This window comes from Megalops cyprinoides, chromosome 7 (assembly GCF_013368585.1).
Source record: "Megalops cyprinoides isolate fMegCyp1 chromosome 7, fMegCyp1.pri, whole genome shotgun sequence".
Classification (NCBI taxonomy): domain Eukaryota; kingdom Metazoa; phylum Chordata; class Actinopteri; order Elopiformes; family Megalopidae; genus Megalops; species Megalops cyprinoides.
The window spans coordinates 5,247,669-5,263,069 of NC_050589.1; the positions used below are offsets into that span (position 1 = coordinate 5,247,669).

The following is a 15,401-nucleotide window of genomic DNA, read 5'->3' on the forward strand; positions in this document are numbered from 1 at the left end:
AGCAAATGCCTTGGGTTTCCCTAACCTTGTCTGGCCTTCCAGTTTGATTTTATAACCCTTGGCATGTCACAGTCTGGTTCATAGTTTTGCTGTATAGAATTAAATCTTCTGACGATTTGCATTGTGCCCTATTGTATATTGATAGTTTTAATAAAGTGATACAGAATAGGGATCTATACATTACATGTGTTCTCATAGACACCACAAAGGCGTCCAGTAATGGAATCTGCTGAAACTTGGCCAATCATGGGATTCTCTTCCCTATGGGAACAGATGAGGTCACAGAATCAATGGAGCAATGATCATCAGTCACCAAGGTCACTTGATTTGAAGGCTACCATTACTCAGTAGCCACAGCATGTATTGGTTATGTTTTACGAGTCAGATTTTTCCTATTTTGCAAGTCAAAGTGATTTAAATTAGAATATTGCTGTCATAGATTGCATGATTTTACTGTGGGCAAACTTGATAAATTGTAAAAATGGTTTACATGGGAGAGCAAGGCACTTCATAGTGTGTATGCAGGTTGGTTCTGGCTTTTGTCTTAGCTTTCTGGCCAAGGACTAATTGGGTCAAGATGTTGAGACAATTCATAAAAAAGTGGCACAGGTGGCTGATTTTCAAAAAAATTCTGCATGGAATCTCCACTTAAAAAAAGGTCCAGTACAACATAAGGTAAGATGATCAGCACAAAATAGGATGCCGAAACAAAACGGAATATGGTTAGATTTCGGACATTTTTATGTACAATAAAAATGTACATTTTGCCGCACAGCACGGATGAAAAAACGCCAGATTCAGGTCTTCTGCTGAAGTAGTGCTGTGCCTGAGTATGCAGCAAGCCCACAACTGGTCTGCGCTATCTCGTTCAAATTAATTGAATTCTAAATCAGATCCATTGCCGCGGCAAACGTGCTTATTCTGCAGCTGATGTGTTTTGGCCTTCACAGCAACTGTTCTGAGGGGAATTCAGTCTTGAGAAACACAGCTACATTTCATCACGTTATTCAGTTGCTTACCAGACACCCTTATCTGGGGCTACTTGCATAGATAACATTTTTACATCAGCCATTTCTGCTGTAACCTGGTTAGCTACTATTCACTGAAGTGATTTAGCTGAAGTACCTCGCTACAGGACACAACAGCAGTAACCCACTTAGGATTGCAACCACCTCATAACATGTCCATCTCCTCAACCACAGTGCTACTGTGCATTAACTGCCACCTCATTAATGCATACACCATCCATGTGAACATTATGGATATCCTGGAACCGTTTGGACTTATTTAAAATCTATATGCATCTGCGGTGTATATCTGGTTTCTCATAAATTGAATGCTGCATGTTCTAAAGTAGTATTCCAAAAAATGCTAATGAACCAATAATTTTGTTGTTAACCAAAGCAATACTAAAGATAATTAATGTCAATTTCACCAGCAAGGCTTTAAATCATAAACTAAGTTGAATGTGCAGCACCCTATTACATTTTGTGGTGAATTACAACTTCTGTGGTGGAACGAAATATCCTCATGATTTGTATGTTTAGAAGGTTATAGTATTCATACCATTCATGGATAAGAAGCAGATATTTGAATCGTCAGAGCTCAATAAACCAATAAAAGCTCTCCATGTCATTTTTAACTACATGAATCTTGTCTCTATATGTTTTCGTCCTGTTGGGATAAAAGGTATGTTTCCTTTCATCTTAGATGAATACTCCTTACAGAGACAATATAGAGTGGATTCATTTCTACTAATAAGAGTCACATTTTTATAATTAAGCCCACAGTCAAAACCAGAAGGGGTCTCAGATTGAGTATCATTACATAAGATTTAGGGCGAAGTCGGACTTTGATGTCATTTTTTTTGCCACCTCCTTTATCCTTAAAGTTGAAATGTGCAGTGGATAAAACGAAGTTTATTAGAGAAGCTAATGAAATGGATGGAGTTTGACAGTGGAGAGATATTACACTCCAAGCGTGAGGCCCTGGGTAATCCGCTGCCGTTCCGGATCTCTGAGCGGATTGACCCGAGTTGTCTTAAGAGCTGTAAATTTGTCTGAAGATTTAAGTCTGCATTTAAGGCACAGAAGCTGCTTCATTTGTTTTTTTGTCCTCTTCTTCTTCTTCTTCGATTGTCACGAGACCTGCCTACCGAAATGGGGAAGAGTGAGATGGTATTCCTTGGAAGCAGTGGCCCAGGTGGCTGAAAGTGTTTGTTGTGCGGCAGTCTGTGTGTGAGACGTGATTGCTCTCCCCCAGCAACGTTATTGGCAGTGACATAAAGGGAAAGAGGAAATGGCCTCCCATAAAGATGACTGTGGTGTCTGAAGGGATTTAGAAGTGCGCCTCTGTCCTTGTGTGTCACTGTCTGATCAATACCAGAGAAGCTGAGTGTTTTGCAGGGCATCAGAGGCCTGCAGCCTTAAATGCTGTTAGAGTTTATTAGAGAGGAGCCCAATGCAAATCCATATCATCACAGATTGGAAGGATTCACCCCCCCCCCCCATTTACACACACACACACACACACACACACACACACACACACACACTGACACTCACACTCACACTCTCTCTCACACACACACACACACACACACACACACACAAAGTCTCAGATTTTGTCTCTGATTTTTATCTGAAATTACGATTTTTAAATGGTCAAGATGAAGTGTGAAATATTAATTGAATCAAATTATTCCCCAAAGCCAAAGCTCTATCGGACTTCATAAGAGCACCAGTGCCCGAAAAAAAAAAAAATCTCTTAAAGTGTTCAGAGGCGGCACCGCTTGGCCTGGGTTTATTGATTTTGGTGGTGATGCAACTAGAACTGTAGAGCTAACAGCTCCTCTGGGTATCCAGCCCCCTTCAGAAAAACACCGCTGTTTTTTAAAGAGCATCTCGGAACCATCGGGCTGCTGGGCCCACGCCACGCTTTAAAGGCACAGATGAAAGAGCGCTGGCTAAATCAGGGGAGCCCGAAAGGATGGAGCCACTTACGAGCGGTCCGCCCTGGGGCCCCCGACACAGCCAAGGGGCCCGGCTTATTGCACCTTTTCCACAATAACAAGAAGGCACAAATTAACCGAAAGGACACTGAAACTCACAGGGTGTGTGCATGCATGCAGTTCTTTTCAACAAGTTAAGGCTTGGCCAACTGTATTGTCTTGTGTATTAGATTAAAATATCCCGCATAACCACCTAGTTATTTTATTATTATTCCTCTTCTTCTTCTGGCTAGGGTGTCTAAGGCAGCCCCTAGAACTGTATGGTACAAAGTTTTGAAATTTGGCAGAGTGATTGGGGAGGGTCCCATGATTCTTTTCACCAAGTTTGATGTTAGTGCCTTAAACACTCTAGTGCCACCAATGGGTCAAATTTGGAGGTGCATTTACGCACGTAACTTTCAAGCCGAGTTCAACGCAACCCACGTCAATTTTCGCCATATTGGATTTTCCGCCATATTGGATTTTATGAAAAAGTTTTACATTTTTCAGAGGCCACAAAGTTTGCCCAAATTTGCTACAGGTGATCTTCAGACCATGCCTCAAAGAAGTTATCATATGGATTTTTGATTTTCGAAACCGTTTGTCCATTGCAGCCAATTGAATTTGGTGGCAAAGCCGTCAAACAGAAAGTGAGTGCATATCTCAGCAACACTTGTGTGTTGACACCAAACTTGGTATATGGACTCGGGACATCTTCCGCAGGTTGTGCTAAATTTTGTTTGTCATTTGACCACTGAGGGGCGCTGCAATAAACAAAAATATCTTTTTGCGTTGTAAGAGTCGATGTGTTTCCCTTGACAAAAGTGATTCTTGTGTCAGGTGATTCTTTGGGAGATCTCAAAGATGAGACATGACAATCTGTTATCTATGTGGCTGCCATATTGGACTTGATCAAAATGTTTAAAAACACCAACATATTTTGTCCAATCTTCACCAAACGTGGCACAGATCATCTTCAGACCAACCCTCAAAAAAGTTATCTGATGCATTTTTGATTTTCAAAAACATTCATCCACTACAGCCAAATCAAAGGCAAACGACCCAAACAGGACTTGAGCTCATATTTCAGTTACACCCAATCTTTGGTCAATTGACATAAAACTTGCTATCAGTGCTTACAGCCACGCTTTTAACATGATCAGATCAGGTTGCCATGGCGACTGCCCTGCTGGACTGCTTGGCCCCCTCATCGGTGCTTGCAGCTATATTTCTAGAGATGTTTTCTTGCTAAATATGTGAAAAGAACTATTTCTTATGCCTGCTTCCCCTCATATAAGTTGTATCATTACAGAATGAGGTTGCTAAAATGTTGTGTCCCTCAGAGCACAGGGCACTTTTGGTTAAAGCCACGCAGACTGGCTCTTGCTGTTTTTCTCTCAGTGTGTGAGCAGATGGAAGCACTTGATTTGACGTATGGTGTGTTTTTGTTCGTGTTCTAGGCGACTCGCTGAGGAAGGCCCGTGTGCTGAGGAGCCTCACCTGCTACCTGGACAGGCTGTCCCTCACTCTGTATCCCTCCCTGGAGAAGTTTGAGGAAGAACTTCTGCAGCAGCTAAACGCCGATCATCTAAACAGGGTGAGTTAGGTGACAGGAAAAGTAACAGTCCTGAGTAATGTAGGATGTGGCCAAGGCTCGGGTTTGGCATAGACATGGCAAAATAAGGCGAGCGGATTTAAATATTTGTGCCATCTTGATTTTTTATATTGTTGAATGTGAAAAATGTCATATTTATATATGAATACATCAAGCTTTCTGAACGGACCTTTTCTATTGTACTTTTCACTATTGTCGAAGTTAAGTACAAAAAGCATGGCGCCCTATTTGGCTGTATCTTTTTTTTTCCTTTTTGATTTTGAGGAGACGCGGTACGTGACAGATGCACTCACACACTTGCAATTATTTGCACAGTGCATTTGTGGAGGCCCCATTCATCTTGGTTGATTTTAAGAGATGTGTGCTTGGGGAAGAGATGAGAATTGATATCATAGTCTTGAACAGTCACTACCACCCTGCCTCATTTTTAAAACTGTGCAGTGTGCTGTCATTGAGCTTTGCAGTGGTCTCTCTGGGGAAGCCATTGAGCATGTGCAAAAAGGTTTAATTAGCAGTTCTGAACCCCACATTCTTTTGTCAGGGGCTTTGTCGTATAGGCTGAGAAGTGTGTATTAGATAGGGTTGTCATTATTATGTCGTTCTGCCATTTATATACCTGCCTGTCATATTAATTGGTGTTCAAAGGAAAATACAGTGTCAGGTGAGCATTTGTTACACTTTAAACGGTTTGTGAAGATTTATTTTACTGCAGCATAAGACGCAGATTTTTCATCCTTTATAAGTGCAGCGTCTTAGTCCAGACTCCATGACCTTTTGAAATTAAACATTTAGCAGCCCTAATTGCCCTGTAATGTTGCTAATGCTTATGCCAAGTGGTGGTTGAAAAATGAATGTGAGTCAATGTCTTTAGTCTTAGTCTTTTAAGTTTTGCTTATTAGTTTTTGTTTTTTTTTCCAAAAATTGGAACTTAAAATTATTTACATAATTTATGATTTCATGATATTTCATTCTATTTTTTTAACTATTTTTTATTATTTTACTTCAATTTATTCTTGATAGTTTATTTTGGCTCACTATAAGTTATGTTTGTAAGTAAGAAGACTTGTTTGAAATTAAGAAAGTAGCAACGGAGGGGAGGAATTAACAGAAAATCAAGTCATTGTGGGGTTGACTATTCAATATATTTGAAATTTCATTCCAATACTTGCTTAGGGTACCCCTCCTTTCTAATGACATAAGAACATAGAGTCAAAGCTAAATGCTGTGAGAGTTTACACAGTACAACAAGGACATGAGTTTTGAGAGCCATTTTTTAAATAGATTTGGAAATTTTCTTTTGGTGTGTGTGAAATCAATAGCTAGTATAGTATATTGATAGCTGTTGTAAACTGTGTGAATGAAGTTATAAATTGTTATATTTTTGTATTCATCTACTGGTTTAGTAGATAACGGAACAAATTTATATGGCGAAGATTATTTTCTTATTATTTGAAATGTGATTACTGTGATCATACTGTGATTTCTTATGATACAAACTACAATAGTACAGACAAAAGATACTCCTGAAAGGAATTTTTTTGTGTGAAAATTAATTGTTGTCTTCTATGGTTAGATAGGCTCTGCAGATGATGAGAAATAATCATATTTTGGGGAACGGAAGGATTGATCGTGTTCTAATATGAAACTTTTCGCAGGAGACAACACGCAGCCTCTCGTGATGAAGGCGATAATTTATGCAGCACTGATTATGACAGCTTGGTTTTAATTAGACCCGTAGTGAGCATGTGACCTTTGGAAGTCTGACACTCTTTCTAGCTTCTGCAAGTTTTTTTTTCTGAGGTTAGATCAACACTTTCACCTGATACAGCATCCTTACTGCTCAGTCGGAGAAAGAATTTGGGAGAAGAGGCGGGAGGGAGATAGAGACAGCCAGAAAAACAGACAGACAGACCGACAAAGAGGAAGAGAAGAACAGAGAGAGAGAGGTTGTTAACTGTCTGCTGCCTTACCTCCTGTTGACAGCTTGCAAGCTTTACTATTTTCTCTTTGCGGTTTGGGTAGAGGCCATGTGGAATTGGACTGTGCCGGGAGGTAGAGCACTGGTTTATTTTCTGAACTTCCCTCAGAAGCCTAATGAGCTGGTGTACTTAAATATACCTAGGACAAAGTGCAGGACATAGACTGATGAGTTGCAGTTTGTCTTTTGTTGTCGAACTTTCATTCTGCATGTCCCAGTCTACTCTGTATTTAACCTGAAGACTTGTTTTCTTTTTGAATACCTCAAGGGAACTGGAATCACTTCTCAGGAATGGTCCCTTGAAAAATAACCTGTTACACCATCATTTGAAATATATGCACAATTGATTCTCACTTTCTCTTGCTTCTGTGTTTATTCCTTAGACTTGAGGGGACATAGAAGTGGCCTTTGTAACAACATAAATTGCACCTCTTGCTTTGAAACGCTTCACTCAGAGTGGGCTGGCCGCCTTGGGGATTCTCCATTGTGCTGTTTGGGAGAGGAAATTGTCAGAGCCTGTCACAGTCTGTCTGTCAACATGCGTCTCCACAGCAAAGACATACTCTGCTGATGTGGAGGCCAGTTTCAGTTATTTATCCTCTGCAAACTATTTCTGTAAGAGGGGTCGAGCAGTGCTATAGGACAATTTAACAAATACAAGTTTAATTTTTTTTTTCTTTCACCAAAGAGACTAATTTGCAATGCTGCTGAACACATACTCCCTTGTCATGGGTAGAGTTAGAGTTTTTGTGTGTGGAAAAAATGTGGAATTAATTGTATTATTTATTGGACGCTGGCTTCTCTGCTGATAGTGCTGTGGTTGAGGAACGTTGGAAAGGAAACACCCCCCCCCCAAATGTATAAATCTCTTAGCTTCAGGGAGAAGGTAGTATATAGTACATTACCTTGAGTGGCCCTGGGCTACTTATGGCCTTCCTATCTCCATTTCTCTACTGTCCTACTGTCTTTTGGGCTTTGCTGGAGGTTGAGAGAGAACAGAGAAATGATTGGCCTTTTTTTTCAGAAAAAGCAGTTCCTTGGGTTTCTGAATTATACTGTCAAAGTTGGCTTTTATCTCTCTCCCTCAATTTTTCCCTCATTCCTTCCTGTGTTAATGTGGTCTAACGCCTCTGCTGCAGGAGGAGCTTTTCCCAGCACCACTCTGTCTCGGAAACATCAGGCCTCTCATTCACTGAATTTACTTGAAAAGTAGCGAACATGGCTTGTCTCATAACATCGTCGTGACGTGAGAATTTTTTTGCGAACATACAGACAGTGAATGAAAATATTGATCTTTGATCAAAGGGTCTTTGAGTTCCTCGATGTCTGAGCCAGCATTAAACTAGCTGGTATTGGAGGGACGGACGGATGGACGGACAGACGGAAGCATGCACGCAATCACGCTCAATCAAGGACAGCTCTGGATATCAGAGGCATAGCATTACGAACATTTTAATAAGTAGCGAGCTTGGCATCTGACCCACTTGTGTATGCAAACCAACTATAATTAGAGCTTAAGCAACAGCAGCAACAAAACAACAACAGGACAGGCGGTGTGATGGCTCATAACACAAACAAAATATGCTTTAGACTTCTTTGTAGTGGCAATTACAGAAGTTCCGCATACAAAAATCTAGCTTCTGTTCACATAATTACTGCAGCGCTTAAACAGATAACTGCTCGGTGCTTTCCTCAGGTCCCCCAGGATTTACCATAATTATGTGACCACCTGTGTAAAGTTTTGTGCACATTTTTTTTGTCAGTAAGGGGTTTTTCAGCAATTAAAATGGTTTGGGAAGTAATGTCAAACATTATCTTAGTAAAAATCAATTTACGCTCATGTTCGAATCTACATAGCGGCAGAAAGGAGCGCATACTGAACTGCATTTTTTTGCAGTGTACACAGGTGTTCGACACTTGAGAAACAAACTGAGAAGTAAATTATATCCATACTGGCTATTTTTATTATTTCAGGGCTGTGTTTTGTTATTTTTAAATATTGAACACTGTATAGAGAATGGAAATGTTGGGATTAACTAGTGCCTTTTATTTGTTAACCTTATGTTAGCATTTCCACTATTTTCCAGGTGGGAGTAATTTTCCACTTTTTCCCAGTTGGCCTGGGATATTTTTTACATTGCCATCCATGATGGTGTTTGTATGGTGCTTTGTGACAAACTGACATGTGAAAATGTGCTATAACGTACATTTGATTTGATTTGATTTTGAAATCCATCAAATATCAGTTCTTCATTTTAAATTATTTTCACGCTATGTTGTAGAACCAGATAAGATGTAGTGCACATACTGTATAGCGTGTAGTTTGTTGTTTTGGTTTATGTATATTTTTCCAATGACAATGGGATGTAATTAAGCTTGGGGTGTTTTAGTGTCATCTTCCAAACAGGGCATACTTACAAATCCCAGCTGTGCAATACCGGCAACAGTCTATATCCTCAAAAAAAAAAAAAAAAAAACACTCCATAACAAGAAAATGACATGGATCTCAGTCACAATCTCCGCTCTGATTAATATATAGTGGAGCTGAATAGTTTAAAAACTGAAATGTTCTTAACCTCAACCCTGGGTTCTAATTTCATCAAGGGCTGAATTCCAGGAAGCGTTTAATAGTTAACAACTAGCGTGGTGCATTGTTTTTATGATGTTTATGAGCTCATAAGGTATGTGGAGAAACTGTGTGCTCTGGTTACATTCATGACTAATTGCTGTCATATAGAGTGGTATTTTGATAAATCTGATAGTTATGTTACTTAGGCTGTGTCATGCCTTCTTGCTGATTCTAATTTTACAATTTTCGGCATTTCCAAAACGCCGTTCACATGATTGAGGGTTCACGACATCCAGTTATTGTTACGGATATTCACAGCATTTTACAATGTGAATCATTTACGAATGATTGCTTTCAAAAAACAGTCATTTAACATTCCACTGTGCTATTGTGAGAGTAATTGTCAGGTCACATTGTCTTGTATGGCTCATCAGGGGATGTTAAAACGCCTGGGATGAGTCAATAGACAAATAGAAATAATGCTCTGTTCCCCTCATGCATTTTCAAACCAGACCAAATAAAACCCACGAGTGTAAAATGTTTATTGTGTTTCATAATGACCTGCTTAGAGACAAACCGTCAGTAAATTTGCACTCTGTAGGTATGCTGAGCTTGTTTGCTGCATCAATTAAAAACATTGTCTGTAACCATGGCTCCCTGGAGCCTCTGAGGAAACAGACATGAGGAATGCTTTAGTGAGAGGTCAGATTGATGTGATTGCTCATTTTGCAGTAATCCCTCACTATAGATTCAGAATAGGTATAGTAGATTAAGAATTTGTCAGAGATAACGAAGACCTTGCACCCTACCAAGCATCTATAGGGGAATATCTCCCAGGCTTAACGGATGCATTGGTATTTATAGTGGCCCCTTTGAAGGTGTAATTAAGAGTGTTAATTAACGTTTTTAATAATTGAAGCACTATTATTTGAGGGCGAGTCATGCATTTATTAGTCATCTCCTCTCAAGTGCAATCGAATTCGAATCAATGCACCTGCTAATCTTATGAGTGTTGAAACTGGGCTGCTCTGTAGGAACATTAATAACCACAGTAATGGTGATAAAACAATTTTGAGTATCTCAAACTTCAAACCTTTTTTTTTTTTTTTTTTTTTTTAAATCTAATGGAAGTGCTATATCCCGCCCCCACCGAAAGTGAAATTATCCAATCGGTGGCACAAGAGACTGGAAGAGTCACTCGTTTCATCCCTAAACCGAGCGTTTCGACTGACGTATCAGAGCAGAAAACAAAACGTACATAATTATTTTCCGTCTTCGTCATTGCTACCCGGCGCCTTCGGTTTGCGAGTAGTTGCACCAGCAAGGCGCCGGGGGATGGCCTCCGGCAAAAAGGCGTTGTCAGTAGAAATCTGTTAGGGAGAGAAACGTGTTGCGGGCTGAGAATGAAGTGCTAATGATGAAGCCCTGTTCTGCTACTTTTCCTGAGGATGAGTCACCGGAGTGTGACGAAGCACCCTGTAGCGTGGGTGATGGCAGTCTGATGAGTACAAAACCCCCCTCCTTCGCCTCCCCCCCCCAACAAAAGAAATGCTGGTGATTAATGGAACTGAAAACTACTTAAGTCACGTCTTTCAAGGAGCACTTTACTGCGGGACAGTAAATTCTGATATCCTGGAAAGTTTTCCTCGTTATATATTATACTTTCATCAGACAGATACCTTTCACATTCATTTAAGCTACTTTAGGTGAGAGTTTTTTAAAGGTTATTTTATTGGCATCGGAGTACATTTACCCGAAGTAAGCTTTCTCTTTTCTGAAGTAATCCAAGTTCAAAAGAAAGAGACCTGCACCGGGTGCCGGAGCATTTTTTGTCTTTTTGAATATATGAAATGGAGTCACCCCCTCCATATAAGCAAGTTGCTGAGCCAGGCCTGAAGATGGTTGGTTTTGCACAGATGTTTAAGAACATGGGCAGGAAGCAACCGCTTGCGAAAAGTAACAAATGACCTCAGTGAAGTATGACAGCTGTTGTTTTTCCTGCTGCATATGTGAGACCCATGCTGCATTTACACAGGTGGTGTCTAATATGGGAGACTCGCACTGAACAATGGGAAGTGCCTTGGTCCTGCTCGCTTGCAGGGATTCTGAAGTAACCGTATGGTGTGGCAAGATGTGCAAAATGCAATTCTAAATTGTTCTCTGGAAAAAAAAGCCCCAGTGCTCTAGACGTCAGCCCGATTACAAAATCCCATTCTGACGGCAATAATGTGACTCAAGTCCAGGCTCCAACAGCCCATTAAATACACTCCCTCTTTCAGGTCATCTGCAGCTTCGAAGCACAAAGACATAACTTTCAAAAACCAATTTTATTCTCTTTTAAAAAAAAAAATCCCCTTCATTTCTTGAAACTGAATACTGCGACAATCCTCCTTCCATAGGTTTTTTTCTGGTACTAACAGTTATATCTAAATTTAGCCTAAGTGACCTTGCTACTTTCTTGTCAGTTCCATGCTATTCAGGAGACAGCGTATTCTTTAGTGTTAATTCTGTTTGCCTTTTTGCCAGGCTGCTGGTAAATTAAATTGTAAGGAGTTTGCAGCTGATATAAGGGACACAAAGACACTGGTGTCATCTTACTATATCTGAATACAATTTTATACTTCAGTTGTAATTTTCAATCCTTATGCTAGTAATAAGAATGCTAATGCAAACGACCGAGAAACTGAAGAAAATGTCAGCTTCTGACAAGTTGCATTAAAGGTATTTGTGCGCTGAATGCCATTGCAATTCTAGCATCGTATTCATATTATTGTTTCAGCCTTTACTTTATTGGTTCTGTCTGAATAAGAATGAACACTTAGTAGGATAGCATATGTAGTTAAGCTTTGTTTTTTTTCTCTGTGAAGTAATCCTGTCCTCAGTGTCTTAAAGTAATGTTAAATGTTGTATTGCAATAGCTGTACCCTATTTATACCCATCTGGTGGCTCCTGGAGTTAATTGTATTACATGAGATGTGTGAATATGAATTGTGTTTATTGATATTGAAATGAATGATGCGATAGCTAGAGCCACTGATGCTTGGTCCCTGTGTCACTGTTTGTTCCTCTGGAGTGCTGAACACAATGGCAACCGTTGCATTGTCTTTGCCGAACCAATCCCATGCCAGTTTTCTGTTACATCATCTTGAAGTAAAGACCCATTCATTGCACTGTGGCGTAAGTCTTGTAGGGACTGGACTTGGATTTCTGTTAGTTTGAATGCTACGTGGTGGATCTGCTTTTGTAACCGTGAGGCTGGATCATAACTTCGGTTCACGTCACAGTAAATGTACAGCTATAGAGAGTGATAATTTGTAAAATAGCAGCTCTATAAAGACATGTGCTGAACAGATAATGTAATTCCCAGTGCTCGGTTACATATTACGGTGGGTTATGCAGAATTGGTTTTACTTTTCTTCAAAGGACATCTAACAGGGTGTTTGAGATAAATGATTTTAAAAGCATGAACAATTTTACCATCTGTCTGAATTATGGTTGGAATCAGCAGTATACAGCCTTAGTCATGCTTCCATTCAGTCATAGAAATGCAAACTCAAGTCATGGGGAAATTCACTCCTGAGATACTCAACTAGCTATGGCTTTTAGAAGCAGTGGTTAACATACAGAATAGTGGTGGCTGGCTGCTGCCTTTTCATGTTTTTTTTCTACTGTTCCTTCACATCACCTGTTACCCCTTCTTTCAGTAATTCAATAATTCTCATAAAGGGAAATGGGGAAACCAGAGAATCCTGAGTATAACTTCCAACTGGAGGTAGATTTGAGCTTTGGAGATGTAATATTTGGACATACTTTTCCCTTTTAAAATTTGTATTGCAGGCAGCGTGAGCGCTGACATGGAGCCAACCTCCACAGTCTCCCATGCCTGCCCAGCAAAATCGTACATGACCCGCAGAATTGAACGTGTCAGAAAAAGTGGCCTAAAAGCAACAGACAGCGAAGATGGAAATACATCATTACTTTTACGTTTTGGCTCTGTGCGCATCACTCTGCCGAGTTTATATCCTATGACGATGGGAATGGAGTATAATTTAACTTCAGGCAATTTCATTGTTCACTCTAAGCCTCTTAGCTGTAAAATATTCATATTTAGGGTGCAGGAAACAAATCCGTGACGGCAGCAGGCATGGGAAAGTGTAAAGGAAATGGAAATTAGAAGCTTTAACAGATGTGCTGTGTTAGTCTTCAGACAGCAAGCTCTCTCCTTCAATCACTTCATTACCGGCTCGTCCTTTATGAAACAGTGGCATCTCCTGTCAACTTCCTGCATCGGTGAGGCTGAAAGTGGAGGGGACAAATATGAATAAATGAATGGAACACAGTCGCATTTGTATTGTAAATGTGGCTGTGAAAGGATTTCTTTGTGTGGTTCTTCTCATGTGGTGCTGTAAGTAAAGGGTCAATAAGAAGGTGAGGTGAGATTTGTCATAATGGGTGCTTTGGAGAGTAGAATCTCAAAGGTATCTTTGTCAAGGTGCTCATCATGTTTTCTGTAGTTCTGTCTGCTAGCTACTTTGTTTAAATTATTGGTGTCAATTAGGCCTAATTGTTAAGGTCTTTATTTCTAAGAGGAGCTGGCATTGTTATGATTGCTAGTGTGCAGTTACTTTGAACTGAAAAATATCAAAGCAGTTCCTGGATCAGTTTAGTTTTTTGTTGCATAATCACAAACTGTAGCCCATGGTGAATGGCAGAAAACCAGTGGTTAATATCCTTGTTAGTCTGTCAGCTCTAACCATGAGAGCTGGGTTAATCAGCATTGAAATTGTTGCAGCAGGGGTTTCCGACTCTTTACCTACTTTCTCACAGGTATTCTGTGGGCTTGTAGAACACACGAACAGATTAATATATAATATCCCAACCCCTGAGTCATTATTGTGTTGCAGTACAACCAAGCACATGGCTAAGGGTTTGCGTGAAACAGGCCAATGTTCACATGGTCAGACACAGTTCTAGTGTGAAGATACACAGTCTCAAGATATAAAAATGATGTGTCTTTCAAAAAATCTTTTTCGGAAAAATTTCTGCTCTTTCTCGTACTTTGCATATTTTGGTTAAATACCACAAGACTAGTCCTGACAGAATTCAGATTGTTTTGGTCGCTGGCAATGTTGCTTTCGCTGAACTCGCAAGACATCAAAGGAAGAACTCCTTTTAATAAAGACAGAAGCACAGGAGTTCCTCTTGTTATGTTACTTCCTGAAACTTGCTGCTGTCCCATCTCTGCTTATTTTCTACACAACATGCAATGTGGTATGGTCTCAACTAATGAATGACTCGTCTACTGCCACTGATACCATCTGTTTTACCTGTGGTTAGCCTGCTACTGGTAGACCCAGTAGCTACCCAACAGTAGCTAATCACAGTGAAACAGCTGAAGTGGATGGTTGAAGGAGAACTGAACACTGAATATACAAATCAAATAGTCATGTTAAAATTATGAACTCATAGATAATCTGCAAAATTATTTTGGTTTACTGTGGAGGTAAAGGCTGTGTCCGGTGTGTCCTTGCGTGTCTCTCAATGACACTCACATCAGTTTGTATTGTCTGTGTGTCACATACGATGTCAGCAGTATAGCAACTGAGGTAGCTCCAGCTTTTGTGTTTTGGAGTAGACCCAACAGCAGACGGCAAGATAATTACTACAGTACACACAGTTTATAAGGCTTACTGATATCAACTGAAAAATGTCGGGAAAAATATAAGTACTATAAGTACTATAAGTAACATGAGTACAAGGATCAAGTGTATAAAACACACGCACCACACTGAACTCTATCCAAAGACACATCTGGATGGAAGAACACTCCTGCGCCTTGCATTTGTATATATGCGCGTCTCTGACATTGACTGTGATTCATAAAGCTATTTCTGAACTGTTTGTATTAACACATAGCTTTTGGCTACATTCATAATACCTGGCAACATTTTTGATGTTTAAAGTGCTGTGTACCTCTTTCCTGTACTGTTATACGTACGTATATAGTAGATGAGGCCTGCTTCACTTTTGTAACCTACTTTTCATACCTTTTAAGAAATTATGCAAATATCAGCCATGCAGCGTCTTAGAAGCTGTAATAAATTGCTTCACAGCTCTTTTTTCGAGGCTCTCATCAGAACGCCCAGAATTACATTTGTGTATGCATGATTACCTGTTTCTCAAAGGCAAATCCACAAAGAAACTGTGCCCTTGCAAACAGCTTCATTAATGCATGCAAATACTATTACGC

The 15,401-nt window shown here is 40.0% G+C and overlaps 1 protein-coding gene across 1 annotated transcript in view; it reads left to right on the forward strand.

Moving 5' to 3' along the window:
• nphp4 (nephronophthisis 4) overlaps positions 1–15,401 on the forward strand; it is a 130,829-nt gene that overhangs the window by 44,326 nt on the left and 71,102 nt on the right. Inside the window, exon 7 of the mRNA XM_036533581.1 lies at positions 4,450–4,586. Within this exon, the coding sequence (XP_036389474.1) occupies positions 4,450–4,586 (137 nt within the window). The remainder of the gene's footprint in view (positions 1–4,449; positions 4,587–15,401) is intronic.